This window comes from Ovis aries, chromosome 7 (genome assembly GCF_016772045.2).
Source record: "Ovis aries strain OAR_USU_Benz2616 breed Rambouillet chromosome 7, ARS-UI_Ramb_v3.0, whole genome shotgun sequence".
In the NCBI taxonomy this organism is placed as follows: domain Eukaryota; kingdom Metazoa; phylum Chordata; class Mammalia; order Artiodactyla; family Bovidae; genus Ovis; species Ovis aries.
This window is the reverse complement of record NC_056060.1, coordinates 90,530,389-90,550,303: the sequence shown is the minus strand read 5'-3', so window position 1 is coordinate 90,550,303 and position 19,915 is coordinate 90,530,389. Positions and strand designations below refer to the sequence as shown.

The 19,915-nt window shown below is 42.1% G+C and overlaps 1 protein-coding gene across 1 annotated transcript in view; it reads right to left on the bottom strand.

The window, feature by feature from the left end:
- TSHR (thyroid stimulating hormone receptor) overlaps positions 1 to 19,915 on the bottom strand; it is a 171,503-nt gene that overhangs the window by 59,829 nt on the left and 91,759 nt on the right. Inside the window, 3 exon segments of the mRNA NM_001009410.1 lie at positions 329 to 403; positions 9,959 to 10,033; positions 16,076 to 16,147. Coding sequence (NP_001009410.1) covers positions 329 to 403; positions 9,959 to 10,033; positions 16,076 to 16,147 — 222 coding nt within the window.

Below are 19,915 nucleotides of genomic sequence, written 5' to 3'. Positions count from 1 at the left end.
CTTGGGGAGCACAGGCTTAGTTGCCTTGCAACGGGTGGAATCTTCCCGGACTAGGGATTGAACCCACGTCCCCCGCATTGGCAGGTGGACTCTCAACCACTGGACCACCAGGGAAGTCCCTTGATTAGGTTTTAAAAATGTGACTCACTTCACCTGACACCTTGCCTGAAGGGAAAAGGTGGGGAGTAAGTCACAGGATGTGGTATGTCCCAGGCCACCCAACCACTCACCGCTAAAAAGACCCAGGTCCACATTATCCCGGGAATATTCCTACATTAGAATTCTCCTTTTTAAAAGGAGGCAGGATGGGATAGGAGTTAATACTTACAGGAACTTTAGAAGGGGGAGCTCTTTTAGGGCGCCAGAGTCTATATAAGTTAAACTTCTGGTATTCCGAATCTCTCTGTAAAAGTTAAAAGAAACATAGTCACTATAATATAGTCATTTCTGTTCCTATGAAAGATAAAACAGTCTTAATCAGGTTTAACAAAGGTTCATGAGACAAATACGTATTTCCTTGGTGCCCAGGGACTTTTTCTGCCAGGAACCAGTCCCACCAACAGAAAGCTACTTTTTGCTTCTCTCAGGGACACAACAGCTGTTCAGCCCTCTTCCATCATTAGCTTAACTTCAGTCTATCTAAATTTGGGAGGGGGGGAACCTTTCTCTTATCCGTAGCCTCAGAGACTTTTTTTCCTTTTAGGTGTAAAAATCTCTCCAGTGGTCTGTTGAGGGCAGATATCTTTACTGTTGATAATAAGAAGTAACCTGGCCATGGGGAGCAGGGGATTGCGTGGATTATGTAATGGATAACAGCACGGGAATAAGGTTGGTGAGGTTCCTATGTCCATTGCTATTTCAGAGGCAGTAGAGGTAACGAGTATTCATAGTTCACCTGGGTTATCTTCCTATTGTTGTTGTTGTTTAATCAGTAAGTTGTGTCCAATTCTTTGCGACCCCATGGATTTTGGCACGCCAGGCTCCTCCATCCATGGGATTTTCCGGGCAAGAATACTGGAGTGGGTTGCCGTTTCCTTCTTCAGGAGAGCCTCCTGACTGAGGGATCCATCCCGCATCTCCGGTATTGGCAGCTGGATTCTTTACCACTGAGCCACCAGGGAGGCCCTTATCTTCCCGTGTGCTTGTTCGCTCAGGCGTGTCTGACACTTTTGTGATCCCGTGGCCTGGAGCCTGCCAGGCTCCTCTGTCCATGGGATTTTCCAGGCAAGAACACTGGAGTGGGATGCTGTTTCCTTCTCCAGGGGATCTTCACAATCCTGGGATCAAACCTGAGACTCCTGTGTCTTCTGCATTGCAGGTGGATTCTTTACCCACTGAGCCATCAGAGGAGCTATTTTCCTATACAGTTATTTAAAATGCTTCAGCACATGTGATAATATCATATAGGTCTATAACTCATCTATTTAGGTTTATATACATGCTATCGAAACGCACAGCTAGCATCAGTGAAATCAGTGCCTGTTAGAAGTAGGTTCTCATTGGTATTAATAGAAGTAAATGTATTCAACATGTGTAAATTGGTTAAGAGTTTAAAGGCCCTCCCCAGGCTTACATGAAGAATGTAAGAAAACTTAGTGAGGCCTATAGTCTGACCCCTTCTGAATGGCACCTGAGGCTTGATTCCTAAAAGGAACCTGCATCTAATGGTTGCTGGTAACAGCTAGAAGACAGAATCTGGCCTCTGGGATTTTTAAAAAATAGTTTTGTTGAAGGAAAGTTTCCATAATTTTATGCATTGCAATTTGATACAATTAGGTGATTTTTAGTAACCTTGTAGAATTGTGCATTCATCATCACAATTCAGTTTTAGAACATTTCTATCAATGATAAAAGTAATCATATGCATACTTGCAGTCAATTCCCACTCCCTGCCCTCTGTCTAGAAAGCACTGATCTCCTCTCTACTTCTAAAGTTGCCTTACCTGGACATTTCATATAAATGGAATCATAAATACGTAGTCTTCTGTGTCTGGTTTCTTTCATTTAGCATAGTGTCTGTGAGGCTCATCCGTGTTGTAGCCTATATGAGTAATTTGCACCTTTTTATTACCTTTTTATTTTATTACTGAATAATTGGATGGACCCAAGGAGATGGCAATGGCACCCCACTCCAATACTCTTGCCTGGAAAATCCCATGGACAGAAGAGCCTGGTAGGCTGCAGTCCATGGAGTCACTAAGAGTCAGACACGACTGAGCAACTTTACTTTCACTTTTCACTTTCATGCATTAGAGAAGGAAATGGCAACCCACTCCAGTGTTCTTGCCTGGAGAATCCCAGGGACAGGGGAGCCTGGTGGGCTGCCATCTATGGGGTCACACAGAGTCGGACACGACTGAAGCGACTTAGCAGCAGCAGCAGCAAGGAAAAATCAAGAAAGTTCCAGAAAAACATCTATTTCTGCTTTATTGACTATGCCAAAGCCTTTGACTGTGTGGATCACAAGAAACTGTGGAAAATTCTGAAAGAGATGGGAATACAGACCACCTGACCTGCCTCTTGAGAAACCTATATGCAGGTCAGGAAGCAACAGTTAGAACTGGTCATGGAACAACAGACTGGTTCCAAATAGGAAAAGGAGTACGTCAAGGCTGTATATTGTCACCCTGCTTATTTAACGTCTATGCAGAGTACATCATGAGACACACTGGGCTGGAGGAAACACAAGCTGGTATCAAGATTGCTGGAAGAAATATCAATAACCTCAGATATGCAGATGACAGCACCCTTAGGGCAGAAAGTGAAGAGGAACTCAAAAGCCTCTTGATGAAAGTGAAAGAGGAGAGTGAAAAAGTTGGCTTAAAGCTCAACATTCAGAAAACAAAGGTCATGGCATCTGGTCCCATCACTTCATGGGAAATAGATGGAGAAACAGTGGACACAGTGTCAGACTTTATTTTTTTGAGCTCCAAAATCACTGCAGATGGTGACTGCAGCCATGAAATTAAAAGATGCTTACTCCTTGGAAGAAAAGTTATGACCAACCTAGATAGCATCTTCAAAAGCAGAGACATTACTTTGCCAACAAAAGTCTGTCTAGTCAAGGCTATGGTTTTTCCAGTGGTCATGTATGGATGTGAGAGTTGGACTGTGAAGAAAGCTAAGCGCTTAAGAAGTGATGCTTTTGAACTGTGGTGTTGGAGAAGACTCTTGAGAGTCCCTTGGACTGCAAGGAGATCCAACCAGTCCATTCTGAAGGAGATCAGTCCTGGGTGTTCACTGGAAGGACTGATGCGAAAGCTGAAACTCCAGTACTTTGGCCACCTCATGGGAAGAGTTGAGTCATTGGAAAAGACTCTGATGCTGGGAGGGATTGGGGGCAGGAGGAGAAGGGGACGACAGAGGATGACATGACTGGATGGCATCACTGACTTGATAGATGTTTGAGTGAACTCCGGGAGTTGGTGATGGACAGGGTGGCCTGGTGTGCTGCGATTCATGGGGTCGCAAAGAGTCGGACATGACTGAGTGACTGAACTGAACTGAACTGAAGGTCAAATCTTGGCCCTGCCACTTCTAGCTGTGTGACCTTGGGCAAGTTCCTTGACCTCTCTGAGCCATAATTTCCTAATTTGTAAAACAGGGACAATATTAGTGCCTCTTTCATAAGACTGTTGTGAAGATTAAGTAATGTCTATATGAGGTTTCATGTGTGTACGGTAAAGGCTCTAGTTTTGTTACTCTGTTTCACCTGAGCAAACTGAAAGCTGGAGCAGACATTGGAGACCTCAGGTTGGGGGTGCTGCAATATTTGTAAAAATTAAAACAAACAAACCAGCAAAAAACCCACAAGGTTTGACATTTGACGAAGTACAGCAAACATGAAACAGACTCTTGGAAAAGAGAGAGTGGCATTAACTCCAAGAACAGAAACCATCTCCCAGCTCAGTTTACTGTTTATTGTCGGTGTGACCTTACCGGTCTCGTTTCTTCATTAACATCATTTTGTCCAGGAAAATAAGTTATTGTTCATTGAGGGAACTTCTTGAAAGACCCATCAACACTTCAACAGTTTATATCCCAAGACTCTTAGACACCATCGCCTCATCATCTTCCCATTGTGTCTACTAATCCTAAATTATCATGTCATGATCTTTAGGCAACCAAGACCCTGCAGGGAAAGACCCACTTTAAACCAGACTGTTTACATTTTGTTCTGACTTGAAACTAAGCGTCCTGTGTCCCCGATACTCCCTCTATGCTGGGTAAACGGACTGCGGGCTGCCCATGTACACAGGCTCCTGGCTCCGATGTGCCTCAAAGACCATCAGCCTCTGCTGAGTCAAGGTGCTCTTCGTGGGGAGCAATAAACTCCTTGCCAGAGCTTTCCATTTGGGGGGAGGGGTTGAACTGCTGTCAGTCAACTGCAAACTAGTTAGAAGAGTTGGAAAACTCTCCAAGTGTGGTTTGCTCTGGAAAACTGCTGCATGAGTGACTGTTGTTGAACAAGCGAACTTAAGTGAGTATCCCAAGAGAATGTCACAGCGAAAGAGTATAGCCCAGCTGAATCCACTTTAGAAGCGGAGAGAGAATTAAGGGAAAATAAACACCGCTGTTGGCTACAGCTGATTAAATGAGGCTGGAACCAACATGGCGGCTGCAAGAGAAGAAAGAGGTGGGGAGAGGGGAAGACGCAAAAGAGGAGATGCGCTTTTCAGTAAGAGTGGAATAAAAAAGGAAAGATGGGCAAGAGATATGAAAAGAAAACACCAGGCAAAAGAAGCCGCTTTCTGAGGTAAGTTAACACTTCCTCACAAATGACTTTAAATTTTTCTGCTGAGGGAAAGATAGACATTGTATGAAATCATTTATATGTGAAATCTAAAAACTGCCAAACTCGGAGAGGGGCTGCGATGGGGCTGTGGGCAGGGGACTGGAGAGGTACTGGCTAAAGTGTACAAGCTTCCAGCTATAATACTACCAAACTCTGAGAATCCAGTGTACAGCGTGATGATTATAGCTAATATACTGTGTTATATCATCGAAAGTTGCTAGTAGAGATCTTAAATGTTCTCAAAAACGAAATGGTCATTATGTAATGGGGCAGAGGTGTTCGTTCATGCGATGGTGGGAATCATTTTGCTATATGTGAGTATATCAAATCAACACATTGTATACCTTAAACTTCCACAATGTTATAAGGCAATTATACCTCAATAAAGCTAAAAAAAAAAAAATAAAACCTCAGCTAAAGCAAGGAAGGGGTGTGGACTGTCAGTAGTTTAGTTAAATGAAGACAGATGTCAGAAGTGAATGCAGCTGGTATAACCTTTTCATAAAAAGGGACGTGTAGGGTAAGTACCAGAAGCGTGTGATAAGAGAAGAAGGGTGAAAAAGGAGTACAAATTTGAGTGAGTTCCAAGAATGCCTGTGAGGGTGAATTTGAATCTGCAATTATGGCCCAAGCATGCAGGAGGCTAGATATGCTTCCAGAAAGCTGGGGAAAGCAAGAGGAAGGCAATCTCCATGTAACTGCAGCGCAGTGGGTTGGGATAGAATGGCCCTGCAGGGTGAGTGAACAACAGCTGAAGATGTCAGTGCCTCTGGACCAACAGCCTGGATCCCTGTGTGAGTGCATGGAGGAGGGCCGCCCTGCCACCTGCTCACCCACCCAGTATGGTCCTGTGAGCAAGAAATACCCCTCAGTTACTGTAAGGGTTTACACAGGTTAAACTTTGTCTATTTCCTACAGTAATTAGCCTACCCAAACTCATACAGTAAGCATGGATAAAATTGTTAAAATACAAAGCACACAGTTAATAGTGGTCATCTCTGGGAGGTGTTTACAGGCTAGGACTTTGTGACTTTCACTTTTATCTTGTTCAGATGAAGAAAAGATATAATAAAAGGCATGCAAAAAAATCCCAGATTTTAAAAGAGCAAAACGAAGCAATATATATTCCATATAAAAAAATTAAATATATAGTGCCAAATAGTCTGCTTAAATCTTCAAGTATGCTCTTTTACAAAAAGGGGTAATTTAGCTGTGTCAGGGAAATATTTGAGGATCTTGAAGCTTATTGATTGGAATAAGGGCCTATTGTATAGCTCAGGGAACTCTGTTCAATGTTATGTGGCAGCCTGGGTTGGAGGGGCCTTTGGAGGAGAATGGATAAATGTGTATGTGTGGCTGAGATCTTGCTTTTCACCCGAAACTATCACAACATTGTTAATCAGCTATACTCCAATACAAAATAAAAAGTTAGAAAAGAAAAGCCTAGTGTTGGAAGATTAAAAGGCAAAAAGACATTGGGTATACTTATTACTGAGAAAGTTTCTACCAGTGAGAGAATAGAAGAACCAATTTAAGTGAAGCAGGTAACATCCTTATTTTGCAGACAAAAATGATGGAGACGCTTAGAAAGATTAAGTGACTGATCTTCTGTCACACAGTTAGAAGCAACTCTGGGCCTTAAGACAGGAATTCTAACTCCAAATACAGCTCTTTCTTTTTCCTTTCCTTTTTTTTTTAAAAAAAAATGATGTTTATAGGAAATTATCAACCAGACCTTAAAAGAAATATAAATGCTCATTATGGATTAATTTTCTTTCATTGGATTTCAAATAAAATGGAGATTTAGGTGAAAAGTCTAACATTATGCTCAGTATGTGGTGTTTTCACAAGATAGCAGATTAACAATCTAGCATTAGGTTAGGTTCGTTTAACCATATGTCTAGGGCTTCCCTGGTGGCTCAGTGGTAAAGAATCTGCCTGTCATTCCAGGAGATGTGGGTTTGATCCCTGAGTCAGGAAGATCCCTTGGAGAAGGAAATGGCAACCCACTCCAGTATTCTTGCCTGGAAAATCCCCCGGACAGGGGAGCCGGGTAGGCTACAGTCCATGGGGTCACAAGAGTCAGAAACTACAACCAGTCATATGTCTAGATTCTGGGTTTTTCTTCTTCTTCTGAGAAATCTTTGTTAATTCTCACTAAGAGCCAAAACAGAGAAGCTGGCATTATGGCGGGTACTTAGTACACAGTCCAAACCCAAAGAACAAGGGAAATCTGCAAGGTGAGAGAAAGGAGTTCTCAGGTTGGGGAGGGAGCAGCCAAAGAAGGGGGAAAGGAAGGTTTAAACCCTCCTATGAAGGAACTTTTTCCAACTACTGATATTCTTCCTTTGTCATATCCCCGCTCCCCACCTTGATTATTCACTAGGCATTAGTTACCAGCATTTGACTGTGATCATCAGCCTTAGAGATATTTGCCCACACCCTAAACATCTCCAGTCCATGAATGAAAAGCAGGCCAAGTGGAGAAAGAATTGAGGGCAACAATAAAGTCGAGTTGGCCTTTCACTTGCAAAGTTAGATGGGGCCAAAGGGTATTAGGAAAGCTTCAGACTCTCACTCAGAATGGAGACTTAAAGTAACTTACGAGAAGCTGCTCCATTCAGCAGAGCTGGACTCGGAATAAATTCAAATACAATGAGAGTCCCTTGGACTGCAAGGAGATCCAACCAGTCCATCTTAAAGGAAATCAACCCTGAGTATTCATTGGAAGGACTGATGCTGAAGCTCCAATACTTTGGCCACCTGATGGGAAGAACTGACTCATTGGAAAAGACCCTGGTGCTGGGGAAGATTGAAGGCAGGAAGAGAAGGGGACGACAGAGGATGAGATGGTTGGATGACATCATTGACTCAGTGGACATGAGTTTGAGTAAGCTCCAGGAGATGGTGAAGGACAGGGAAGCCTGGTGTGCTGCAGTCCATGGGGTTGCAAAGAGTAGGGCATGACTTAGTGACTGAACAGTATGTAAGATTGTGTTGTTTAAAACAAGAAACTGAATGAGAATATTGGCCAAAAACCTAGTTCTTAGCCAATCCCAGATCCTTATCAACTTTTACTTAAATTTGATAGTCAGGGTTTTTTTGTTTGTTTGTTTTCTTTTTGTAGTCTGCTTTTAAGTGGCAGTGGGTTTGGAAAAAATTGGAGGCAAGCCTCTCTGACTAAATTTGCTCTCTCTAGTCAACAGAGTGTGGAGAGATTCATTAAAATTAAATAATTCCTGGACATCTATGAGGGCAACTTTGTCGTGTGCTTTGAGAAGTATAGGGAAGTAGTAACTAATTAACTAGTTTAAAAACAAGATGTGAATATATTGGCAAAGCCAGAATTTTGTTAAATACTTTAAACGCTGTACTCTGCTGATGCAAAATGGGGAATAAGAATTAGGTAAATTAATTTCGATAAAATTATTTTGTGATAAGCATTTATTAATATTTCCCTAGCCCTAAGATACTGCCTAAACCTCTGGTCATTTCCCTAAACCCTCAGCTGTTGTTTACAATTCAGAAAATTCTTCAAGAGGAAAACGATCGAACGCTGTGTTGGGGATCTCCTTCTCTCCCCTTAAGTTCTTGCTCCCTTCATAACATTCAAATCCCGTTGAACAGATTTTTTTTTTTTCCTGGTTCCTCTAATTGTTTTCAGACTGATGGCTGATCTAATACAGGGAGGCCTGGTGTGCTGTGACTCATGGGGTCGCAAAGAGTCGGACATGATTGAGCAACTGAACTGAACTAGCCTAATATAGCTGGAGACAACTTTCTGGGCTTCAGTATTCTTTTTCCCCCCTAGATTGTATGTTTATTTATTTATATTTATTGGGATATAGCTGCTTTACAATGTCATGTTAGTTTCTGCTATACAAGACAGTGGATCGGCTATGTATACATACATCCCCTCCCTCTTGGACTCCTTCCCACCCTCCCCATCCCACACAGAGCACCGAGCTGAGCTCCCTGGGAAGCTTCCCACTAGCTATATTACGCAGCCATACAAAAGAACGGAGTTGAGCCTCAGTGTTCTTGAAGGTAGCACACTGTCGTGTTCAGGGAAAGAATATTTGAGGCAGATACTCGCGATGTGAAAATTCTGGCCCTCTTCCTTAGTAACTGTGTGACCTAAGATAACATGTTTATCTCCTCTACATTTATGTTTCTCTTAATTAAATGATACAAATTATAATCTCTACTTCGCAGGGTTTTTGAAGGTTAAATAAAGTCCATAAATATTCAGCATAATGTCTAGAACACTGTAGTTGATAAGTATTTTTGTTTGTCATCAAGAAAAGAGTTAATATTTCACAATACAGGGCTGCTTAAAAGAATATAATGTGATTATTTATATAAAACTTTTTATAGCTTGTAAGGCACCACAGAAATAAAAACAGTGTGAAGTGTGTTGATTGATGTGTGGTAGCGTGTGGGCATGCTCAGTCGCTCAGTCCTGTCTGACTCTTGCGACCCCATGGACTGTAGCCCGCCAGGGTCCTCGTCCATGGATTTTTCCAGGTAAGAATACTGGAGTGGGTTGTCATTTCCTCCTCCAGGGGATCTTCCTGAGCCAGGGATCCAACCTGAGTCTCCTGCACTGGCAGGTGGTTCCTTAGCACTGAACCACCTGGAAAGCCTTTTGTGCAGTAGGCACTGTGCTCAATGCTTACGTGCATCGTGTCATTCAATATTTATAATGAGCATATTAAGTTGGAACTCTTATTCCCATTATTTTACAAATGAGGAAACTGAGGTTAGGAAGGATTACGTGACTTTTCCACGGTGAGATAATAAGATTGCTGAGACCTAACCACTACGCAACCAGGGAACATCAAGGTTAGATAATGACAGGCAAAGAAACCAGGGTTTTAACCCCACTCTGACCAACTCAAAACCTAGAGTTCTTCACTCCTGTTATAATCTCACAAGACTACATTTCTCTTTCCTAATTGGGGGAAGTGTTAATTTTCCAGAAACTTGCCCAGAACCTGGAATCTAGTAGGTAGCCAGTAAATATTTAGACTGACTGATATTCATGCCAATAAAATCTACAACATAGCAGTAATAGAAATGGCAATTTAAGAAGAGGACTTCTAATTCTGTCTTTAACTTCTGCCAGGCCTGGGTTCATGCTGCACTTTCCATTGTACTTACATGTGAGTCACTTTACTTAAATTGTAGAAGGAATGTGATTCCAGTTGCTGCAAAGTCGCATCTATTGACAAGTAGCTGAATGTCACAAAAACAAAAGACAAAGTAGAAAGTTAGTAAGGTCGTGAACTGCAAACATACCATTAATTCTGATGTAACTGCTTTCTCAGGGGCATCCCTGAGAAACATGTACAACCCTCATGATTTCTCCCTAATTATGTTAAAAGTAGTTTTTTTAGATGCTGTTTTATCCGAAAGTTTTCCAATTCATTGGTCTTACTCATTTTTCAGGTTTCGTTGAACTGATACTTCCTTTAGAAGCTTTCCCCAAATTTCCTGATTAGGTCAAATTTCTCATAGGATAGCCTTATGGCACCACGAACTTCTCCTTCCACTAATTATCACAGTGAAACTTTGCAAGTGCCTGGATGATATTTGATTTATGTTGTCTCACTAGACAGCCAGTTCTCTGAAACGGAGAACTGAGCCTGGTATCTGATGGACACTGAATGTTGAGTACCTTTCATATTGCTTGTCTTGTAGTAGACTTTCAGTAAATATGTAGTTAAGTGAATGAATGAGTAAATGAATGAATAGGTGAGTTACTCAAAATAGCAGAAAGTGAAAGATGGCAGAATAGAATACACAAATGAATAAGAAGCATCTTTAATGGAGTACTTAACATCATGAGAGTGGAGATGTAGTTTCAAAGATGAAGAAAAAGCTACCATTCTCTATTGGAGCATTCCCTGCAGTGGTGGCTGTATACTCTCTCAAGACTTTGCTTTTTTATTTTGATGAGGCTGAAAACTCAAGGTTTGTTTTGAACTTTGTAAATGAAAGGCAACACAAAGTTCTATGTACTTAAAAAAAATAGAACTCATGAAGAATACACAAAGGATGATATTTCAAATAGTCTCCTTAAAATTCCATTCTGTAATAAGAATGACTAATGCAGCCAAATTCAAGGACTGTGTGTTCCTGAGAGGCATTTCTATGAGATCTGGGAAAATTAATGATTAATAGATGGTGCAGAGCCGAGCTTCTCAACCTTGACCACACAGATGAACTATCTGGGAGGCTTATGAAACATGTCTTAAGACTTGGTCCAGAATAGTTAATTCAGAGTATATAAGGGATGGTCAAATACTTTTATTTTTAAAAAGCTTCCCAGATGACTCTAAGGTATGTGCATGCGTGCTCAGTCATGTGTGAGTCTTTGCAACACTATGGACTGTAGCCCAGCAGGCTGCTCTGTCCATGGGATTCTCCAGGCAGGAACACTGGGTGGGGAGCCGTGCCCTCCTCCAGGGGATCTTCCCGACCCAGGGATCAAACCCAGGTCTCCTGCATTGGCAGGAGGTTTCTTTACCACTGTGCCACCTGGGAAGCCCCTCTGAGGTACAAGGCAAGGTTAAGAACCCCTGGCGTATAGTTTGAGTCTAATCTGCCAGTAAAATGTTTCCATTAATGCAATGCTTGTAAGAGGAGTGCTGACTGTTCCACCTGAGTCTTTATCACTGGTGGTGTGAGTGTTCTAAGGGTCCTGCCCTTTCCTTATCTCCTCTCTAACCAGTAATCCTTTGATCTGTCAGATCTCCCAAGCCATTGCCACTTGTGGATAACATTGCATAAATTATTTTGATCCAAATATCATATCTCTAACAGAGAGGAAACCATTGAGGATGTTGGAAAGAATTTATTGTGTAGACATTATGGAGATTTAAGGTGGGTGAACAGAGAAGGCAATGGCACCCCACTCCAGTACTCTTGCCTGGAAAATCCCATGGACGGAGGAGGCTGGTGGGCTGCAGTCCATGGGGTCGCTAGGAGTCAGACACGACTGAGCGACTTCACTTTCACTTTTCAGTTTCATGCATTGGAGAAGGAAATGGCAACCCACTCCAGTGTTCTTGCCTGGAGAATCCCAGGGACAGGGGAGCCTGGTGGGCTGCCGTCTATGGGGTCGCACAGAGTCAGACACGACTGAAGCGACTTAGCAGCAGCAGCAGCAGCAGCAAGGTGGGTGAAGCTGAGCAATCTGAGGGACAAGCTTAATTACGAAGGTGGCAAACTTGTTTTCCTAACTTTGCATCCTATCCATTGCTCCAGTATTTCTCCTGAATTTCTTAGGAAGGGCAAAGGTTTAGGAAGGGCAAAGCTTTCTTAAGGTTTTAGTCATTCAGCACGTGTCATGATAAATGAAGTTCCAATTTATCCAACTGAATGATACCTCCTTAGAGGGCTGCCATAGCTTGGTTGCAAAGACAACACATAGGAACCATTTATTCAGTGGGATAAAAGCAATGATTCCCTATTGCTTATCCTATTTTTATAATCAGGAAAAATCAGATCCAACCTTTTCCTCAAATTTCTTCTTAGCATGTAAGTTGTATGTAATCACTAGGGTAACCATATCATCTATCATCCAAAATAGGATATTTTTGTGAGTTAAAACAGGGTACTATTAATACTTATGTCAGAATAATAGGTGGGACAGTGTACTGTCCCAGACAAACCTCCTGCTTATCTCTCTCCTCCCCCAAGATGTGACGGCTCCCTGAGTATTCTCTGTGCTGTGTGCTCAGTCGCTCAGTCGTGTAGGACTCTTGCGACCCCATAGACTGTAGCCTGCCAGGCTCCTCTGTCCATGGGATTTTTTATGTGTGTGTGTATGCTTTCATTCAACAAATACATATTCAACACTTACTTTATATGTTAGTAAATGGGCACTGACCAATCAGACCTGCTCCCAAGCTTCCAGGAACTCACAGTAGTGAGAGATACAGACTGGTACATGGGATTAACACGTGCAGTGATAAACTCTCTGATGGGATTCTGGCATGCTTAATCCAGACTGGAGAATCTCAGCACAGACTCCTTGGAGGAATCTTCCTCAGGACCTTCAGATCTGCCTGGACATCCTGAACATCTCAGTTAACCTTCCTTCTTTTATTGTCCATCATTTTATTTTAAACCTTCTCAATTTTCTAACCCTGCCATTCTACCCTCAGTATGAGTAGATAATCTTTTTAATAATTTGTAGAAAAGATTGAAACCTTGAGATGAGAATTTCTGGAATTCCCCTCCAACAAGCCTATTAATTTACCTGCCTCTGCCCCACCTCATACTACTACTTTCTTATTACAGCACCAAAGATGCAAATTTTCCTGCAGGTCAACCCCTCTCTTTGGATGCCATTCCCTCCTGCCTCCTGAGGGACCCCATACTCTTAAAGTAATTGTTCTTTCTTCAGTGTTTCTTTAGCCTCTCTGATGCCTTTCCCTGGTCATGTTACTTCTACCTGTTCATGACTCTCAAGTTTCAGTCTCTACCCAAATCTCTCCCCAGTGCCCCTACATACCCGGGATTTCCAGCTCTAAGTTCCTTAGTCTACACTGATACCCAAATCCCCTCCTCAGTTAATAGACTTATTTATTATGTTTTTGCTTCCTGAATTGATATATTTATTTATTATGCTTTTGCTTATTTGTCTATTTCCTTTCATGTGATTGTAAATTCCACAGGCGCACGGTTCGTTGTCCATTTGTTCCCTGAGGTATCCCAGTCACTTAGACCAGCAATTCATACATGCCAGGGAATGAATCAGTATTTCTTGAATGAACTGATGAAAACTGATACCCTGATGTCTACTAGATATAGCTGCTCGATGCCTCCAAGGCACCTCCAATGCCCTGTGCCCCAAATTGAATTCCTGACTTATCCCCTGCCCCTCCATAGCAGATGCACAGAAAACTTCTCTGCCTTGGCAAACGTGCTCGTCAACCACACAGAGGTCCCAGAAGGAAACAGCAATGAAATTCTCCACCTCCCTCCACCTCCAAGTCAACCAACTTTTGTTCTCTTCTCCCCTATTTTTCAAACCTGGCCACTTTTTTTTTTTTTTTTTAAATTACCACTCAAGCCATCCCCATTCAGTCTGCCACCCCTCTCCCTGGGCACTGAGTCAACCTCCTCACTAGCTTCCTGCCTTCAATTTGCTCCACTTCTACCCATTTTCCACACCACAGACAGGGCATATTTCTAAAACATCTGATCTGTCACTTCCCTGCATATGATTATCCTGTGGCTTAGTCCTTAGGGGAGAGTTCAAACTCCTTCAAAAGATTCACAAAGCCCTGTCCTCACTTACGTCCCAGTTTTATTCTTCTCTACTGTTCCCACTTTGAGACTAAGCTCCAGCTTCCACAAACTTATTTTTTCTTCTTCTTTGACTTATCTTTCCCTCATCTGTTTTTGTTTTTTCCCCCCGGACAATATAGATTGCAAATTTGGCAATTTGCATTCCATTTCCTCCAGGAAGCCTACCCTGACCACACCCCCTATCCAGGTAACAGACTTCTCACTTGAGTTCCTAGGTCACCCTAGAACTGACTCCATCATGGCACTTACTACTCTCTTAGGAAGGAAACGGGAGGTTCCATGAGTATTGTCAACTGTTGTATGTAACACATCTAGCAAAGTGCCAGGCACAAAGTAGGCTCAATAACTATTCACTGAGTGAATGAATTAATATAGCCAAGGAGAGACACTAAGTGCTTCCCTGGTGGCTCAGCTGGTAAAGAATCTGCCTGCAACGCAGGAGACCCTGGTACAATTGCTGAGTTGGGAAGATCTGCAGGAGAAGGGAGAGTCTACCCACTCCAGTATTCTTGGGCTTCCCTGGTTGCTCAGACGGTAAAAAAAAAAAAAAAAAAAAATCCATCTGTCAGTGTAGACTCACCAATTTTAACAACTGTACCAGCCTGGTGGGGGAAGTTGATACTGTGGGAGAGTATGCATGGCAGTGGGCAGAGAGTATAGGGCAACTTTTGTTACCTTCCCCTCAGTTTTGCTGTAAACTTAAAACTGCTCTACAGTGTACTGAAACAGAGAAAAAAGGAAAGAAATCTATAGTATAGCCCCGAACTGTAGGAACAATCAGAGCTAGAGACAGTCCTGTAAGAATTCGTTGTGTTAGGTAACAGTGAGTCCAAAGGCAAGAGAGTGTTGATTCAGGGGGCAGAGGGCATAGAGGAATTAGGACAAAATAAACAAAGAACTGGCATGTAAGGATCTGAATGAAACAGGAAGCCAGAAAGGGAGACGGGGAGGAGTCAGGGTAAAATGTTAAAAAGAGGGATGGAACAACAGCAGGGAAACCAAAGAAGACTAGAATTTGGAAAAAAAAAAAAAAGAAGGGCTGGTAGGAAAATAACAAAGCTGCAGAGATGTTCAGCTGGGCTGGCCCCTCAGCGTCAGCACTACTGATATTTTGGTCTAGATCATGCTTGGTTGTGTGTGGGGAGTATCCTACACCTTATAGGATATTGAGCAGATCCTTCAACTCAGCCCTTAGATACTGGTAGCACCCTTCTCTCCAGCTGTGACAACTAAAAACCTCAACTCCCTGAAATGACACACAGGACAATAAGTGGTCATGAACTGACTAATTTTAGCCAGAGACCACACAGGCTGCTCCTGGAGGTGTTGTTGTTGGTGTGCCTGGATTATCTGTGCTGCTTGTCAGAGTCAATGAATTAAAATAAAAACCTGGCTCACTTCATACACAGATACACTCATCAATGCAACATGGAAACTCTTCTTCTCCTTATTCTTGAGTGTACAGCAGTTTGGTCTTCTATGATTAAGAATTATTTTTAGTTCTTTTTTTTTTTTAAGTGAGAAGTCTGAAATCATTGGCTACATTTATGAGAAAATGTTAACATTTGTACTGGTGGTGAAAAGAGAATCAAGAATTGGTAATGAGGATAGATAGATTAGAGATAGATATATATATTCGTTTTGGGGGGAGATTTCTGGCTACGGTTTTGCCATGTATCAAAATATATTGACATACACTAAGAATTAGTAAATTCTTAACACCAAAGGTACTTAAATTTGCTTTAGGTTTAAAAAAATCATGTAGGGATTAGGGGATGGAGATGCAGCAAAATCAAATAAACACCTCGTACATAAACTTCATGTATACTGAAAATGTAGACATCATTGCCTTATGTAAGTGCAATATTTAACAGGTCTGTTTCTTGATAGAACCCTGTTAGAAAACTACATATCACAATTGCAAACATCTTTTTATATTAGAAAAATGTGACTTACATCCTGGAAATATTGGGCAAATTTGAGAACGCACGACTGGGAATGGTTTTCAGATGAGTCTCTATAAACTTCCTATAAAAAAAAAGTCACACAGAGTTCCAAATCATTAGATTTTTCTAGTAACCCACCCTAATTATACAGAACACATTATTAGAAGCATGACAGTCATTACAATATATATTTTATCATACATCATCAACAAAATAATACTCGATGAAAAGCAAACAATTTTCTCCCCAACAGAACAAGAATTAAGAGATTCAAATGCAGAAAATAAATCTTCAGACATTGCCTTCAAATTTGCAGTAAACTGGTATGCCTTGTATAACATCATATTCAATCTGTTAACAGAAGGGCAACATAATATATTCATAAGTTTATTAGGACTACTGAATTCTCTGTCAATAAAAAATCTTGAAATGCCACCAGAGTACTATTAAGAGTGTATTAAGAGAATTAAAAATAGTGGTATGGTTATAACCTTTTTACCCAAGCAAAGCTTTATTCAATCATTAGCTTGATCTTATCATGAACTTGCTGCAATTTGGAAATAAATGACTAACAAGGAGCTAATATTTCACAGGATCATGGCATCTTAGTTGTATATGCAAACTACTGGTTGTGGCTTTTCTTCCTGTTTGATTTTTGATACTTTTCAGAAGATTGAGACTGTTTTTCCTATGCAGTGAGACATCTTGATGCATTCTAGTATGTCTCTCCACCTGGATCCTCCATTGTTTAATCTCTTTCTTTGTTAAGGGTCTTCCCTGGTAGCTCAGCTGGTAAATTATCTGCCTGCAATGCAGGAAACCCCAGTTCAATTCCTGGGTCAGGAAGATCTGCTGGAGAAGGGATAGGTTACCCACACTAGTATTCTTGGGCTTCCCTGGTGGCTCAGCTGGTAAAGAATCTGCCTGCAATTCAGGAGACCTGGGTTCGATCCCTGGGTTGGGATGATCCCTGGAGAAGCGAAAGGCTACCCACTCCAGTAATCTGGCCTGGAGAATTCCATGGATTGTATAGTCCAGTCCATGGGGTCACAGAGAGTCGGGCATGACTGAATGACTTCCATTTCACTTTTTCTTTGTTATAGCAACCACTTGAATTCTGTATGGAAAAAGATGTACCTATTGTGCTAGCTCAGTTTGCAAAAAGCCAGTGCACATGCTTATTATCTTCATGGGTTTGTTTTTGCCATTTGCATGTTGGTAAAGCTTTTTAAAAGCTATTAGACTGAAATCGTGTATTTTCCCTTCTAGGCTCCAGGGTGATTTCTCAATACTTGATTTCCTTGATCTCTGTACTCTTTGAACTACTAATTTTTGCAGTGATTAAAATGTATTTAGAAATTCTGGTGTCTGGTTCTGTCTGACTGGAGCTTGGAAGTCCCCTACCTCCCTCCTAACAATAGATAAAAAGCTAGACAGACAGAAAAATCGATAACTCTTTTTACATCTGTGGGGGAGGGGAAGATAGGACAAACTACAGTCCCCAGGACAGGAGAGACAGACAGGAGTCCCCACTTCTCAGAGTAGAGACTCATGAGCAAAAGCTATAGGGCCGGCGGGGGGCAGGGGACAGAACCAGTGCCAGGGTACAGATTCACGAAAACCTGAGCAGTGACTGACAAATTGCCAGAGGCGCAGTGCACACAGCTCTGAGAGCTGAAAACTCCAGGACAACCTAGTTATCGGTAGACCTCCACCGTTTTGTGAGATTTACCTCCAGGAGTTCCACCAGATATTAAGGAAGAAAATCCCTTTGTGCTTCTGTCAGAGGAGGGGGAAAAGGAAGCATTTGGAAATTCAGTTGATCTTGAACACTGGAGGGAATGGTTAGGGGCATCAACCCCCACACTTTAAAACATCCACGTATAACTTTATCGTTGGCCTTCAGTATGTGTGGTTCTGTACCTGCAGATTCAACCAACCGCTGCTGGATCATGTAGAATTGTCGTATTTATTACAGAAGAAAACCCGCAAATGAGTGGACCCAGGCAGTTCAAAGCCATGCTGTTCAAAGTCAACTATATATCAGAGCACTCTGTTCTTAACAAAGCCTGCCCTCAGGGGAAGTTAGTTATCTACAGCCTCTAGAAGGGAAATAAACTTGAGCTCACTCTGGCTTATTCTGTCCTACCAATGGGGAGAGAAAATACTGAGAAATGGGAAATTCATGGTCCAGAGGCATAGGCTTAGCAAAAGATCTAATCACAGGACTACAGAATGGGTTCCCTCCCTGACATCTCACCACCACCTTACTGACCTATTTATAGCCATTCTTTTTGCCCAGTATGTCCTGTCTGTCTATCAAGAAGTAAATCTGTAACTTGCCTAATCAAATCCTCAGTTCAGTTCAGTTCAGTTGCCCAGTCATGTCTGACTCTTTGTGACCCCATGAATCGAGGAACGCCAGGCCTTCCTGTCCATCACCAACTCCCGGAGTTCACTCAGACTCACGTCCATTGAGTCCGTGATGCCATCCAGCCATCTCATCCTCTGTTGTCCCCTTCTCCTCCTGCCCCCAATCCCTCCCAGCATCAGAGTCTTTTCCAATGAGTCAACTCTTCGCGTGAGGTAGCCAAAGTACTGGAGCTTCAGCTTTAGCATCAGTCCTTCCAAAGAACACCCAGGGTTGATATCCTTCAGAATGGACTGGTTGGATCTCCTTGCAGTCCAAGGGACTCTCAAGAGTCTTCTCCAACACACAGTTCAAAAGCATCAATTCTTTGGCGCTCAGCCTTCTTCACAGTCCAACTCTCACATCCATACATGACCACTGGAAAAACCATAGCCTTGACTAGATGGAACTTAGTCGGCAACATAATGTCTCTGCTTTTGAATATGCTATCTAGGTTGGTCATAACTTTTCTTCCAAGGAGCAAGCGTCTTGTAATTTCATGGCTGCACTCACCATCTGCAGTGATTTTGGAGCCCCCAAAAAATAAGGTCTGACACTTTTTCCACTGTTTCCCATCTATTTCCCATGAAGTAATGGGACTGGATGCCATGATCTTCGTTTTCTGAATGTTGAGCTTTAAGCCAACTTTTTCACTCTTCACTTTCACTTTCATCAAGAGGCTTTTGAGTTCCTCTTCACTTTCTGCCATAAGGGTGGTGTCATCTGCATATCTGAGGTTATTGATATTTCTCCCAGCAATCTGGATTCCAGCTTGTGCTTCTTCCAGCCCAGCGTTTCTCATGATGTACTCTGCATGTTAGTTAAATAAGCAGGATGACAATATACAGCCTTGACGTACTCCTTTTCCTATTTGGAACTAGTCTGTTGTTCCATGTCCAGTTCTAACTGTTGCTTCCTGACCTGCATATAGGTTTCTCAAGAGGCAGGTCAGGTGGTCTGTATTTCCATCTCTTTCAGAATTTTCCACAGTTTATTATAATCCACACAGTCAAAGGCTTTGGCATAGTCAATAAAGCAGAAATAGATGTTTTTCTGGAACTCTCTTGCTTTTCCATGATCCAGCGGATGTTGGCAATTTGATCTCTGGTTCCTCTGCCTTTTCTAAAATCAGCTTGAACATCAGGAAGTTCACGGTTCACGTATTGCTGAAGCCTGGCTTGGAGAATTTTGAGCATTACTTTACCAGCATGTGAGATGAGTACAGTTGTGTGGTAGTTTGAGCATTCTTTGGCAATGCCTTTCTTTGGGATTGGAATGAAAACTGACCTTTTCCAGTCCTATGGCCACTGCTGAGTTTTCCAAATTTGCTGGCATATTGAGTGCAGCACTTTCACAGCATCATCTTTCAGGATTTGAAACAGCTCAATTGGAATTCCATCACCTCCACTAGCTTTGTTCGTAGTGATGCTTTCTAAGGCC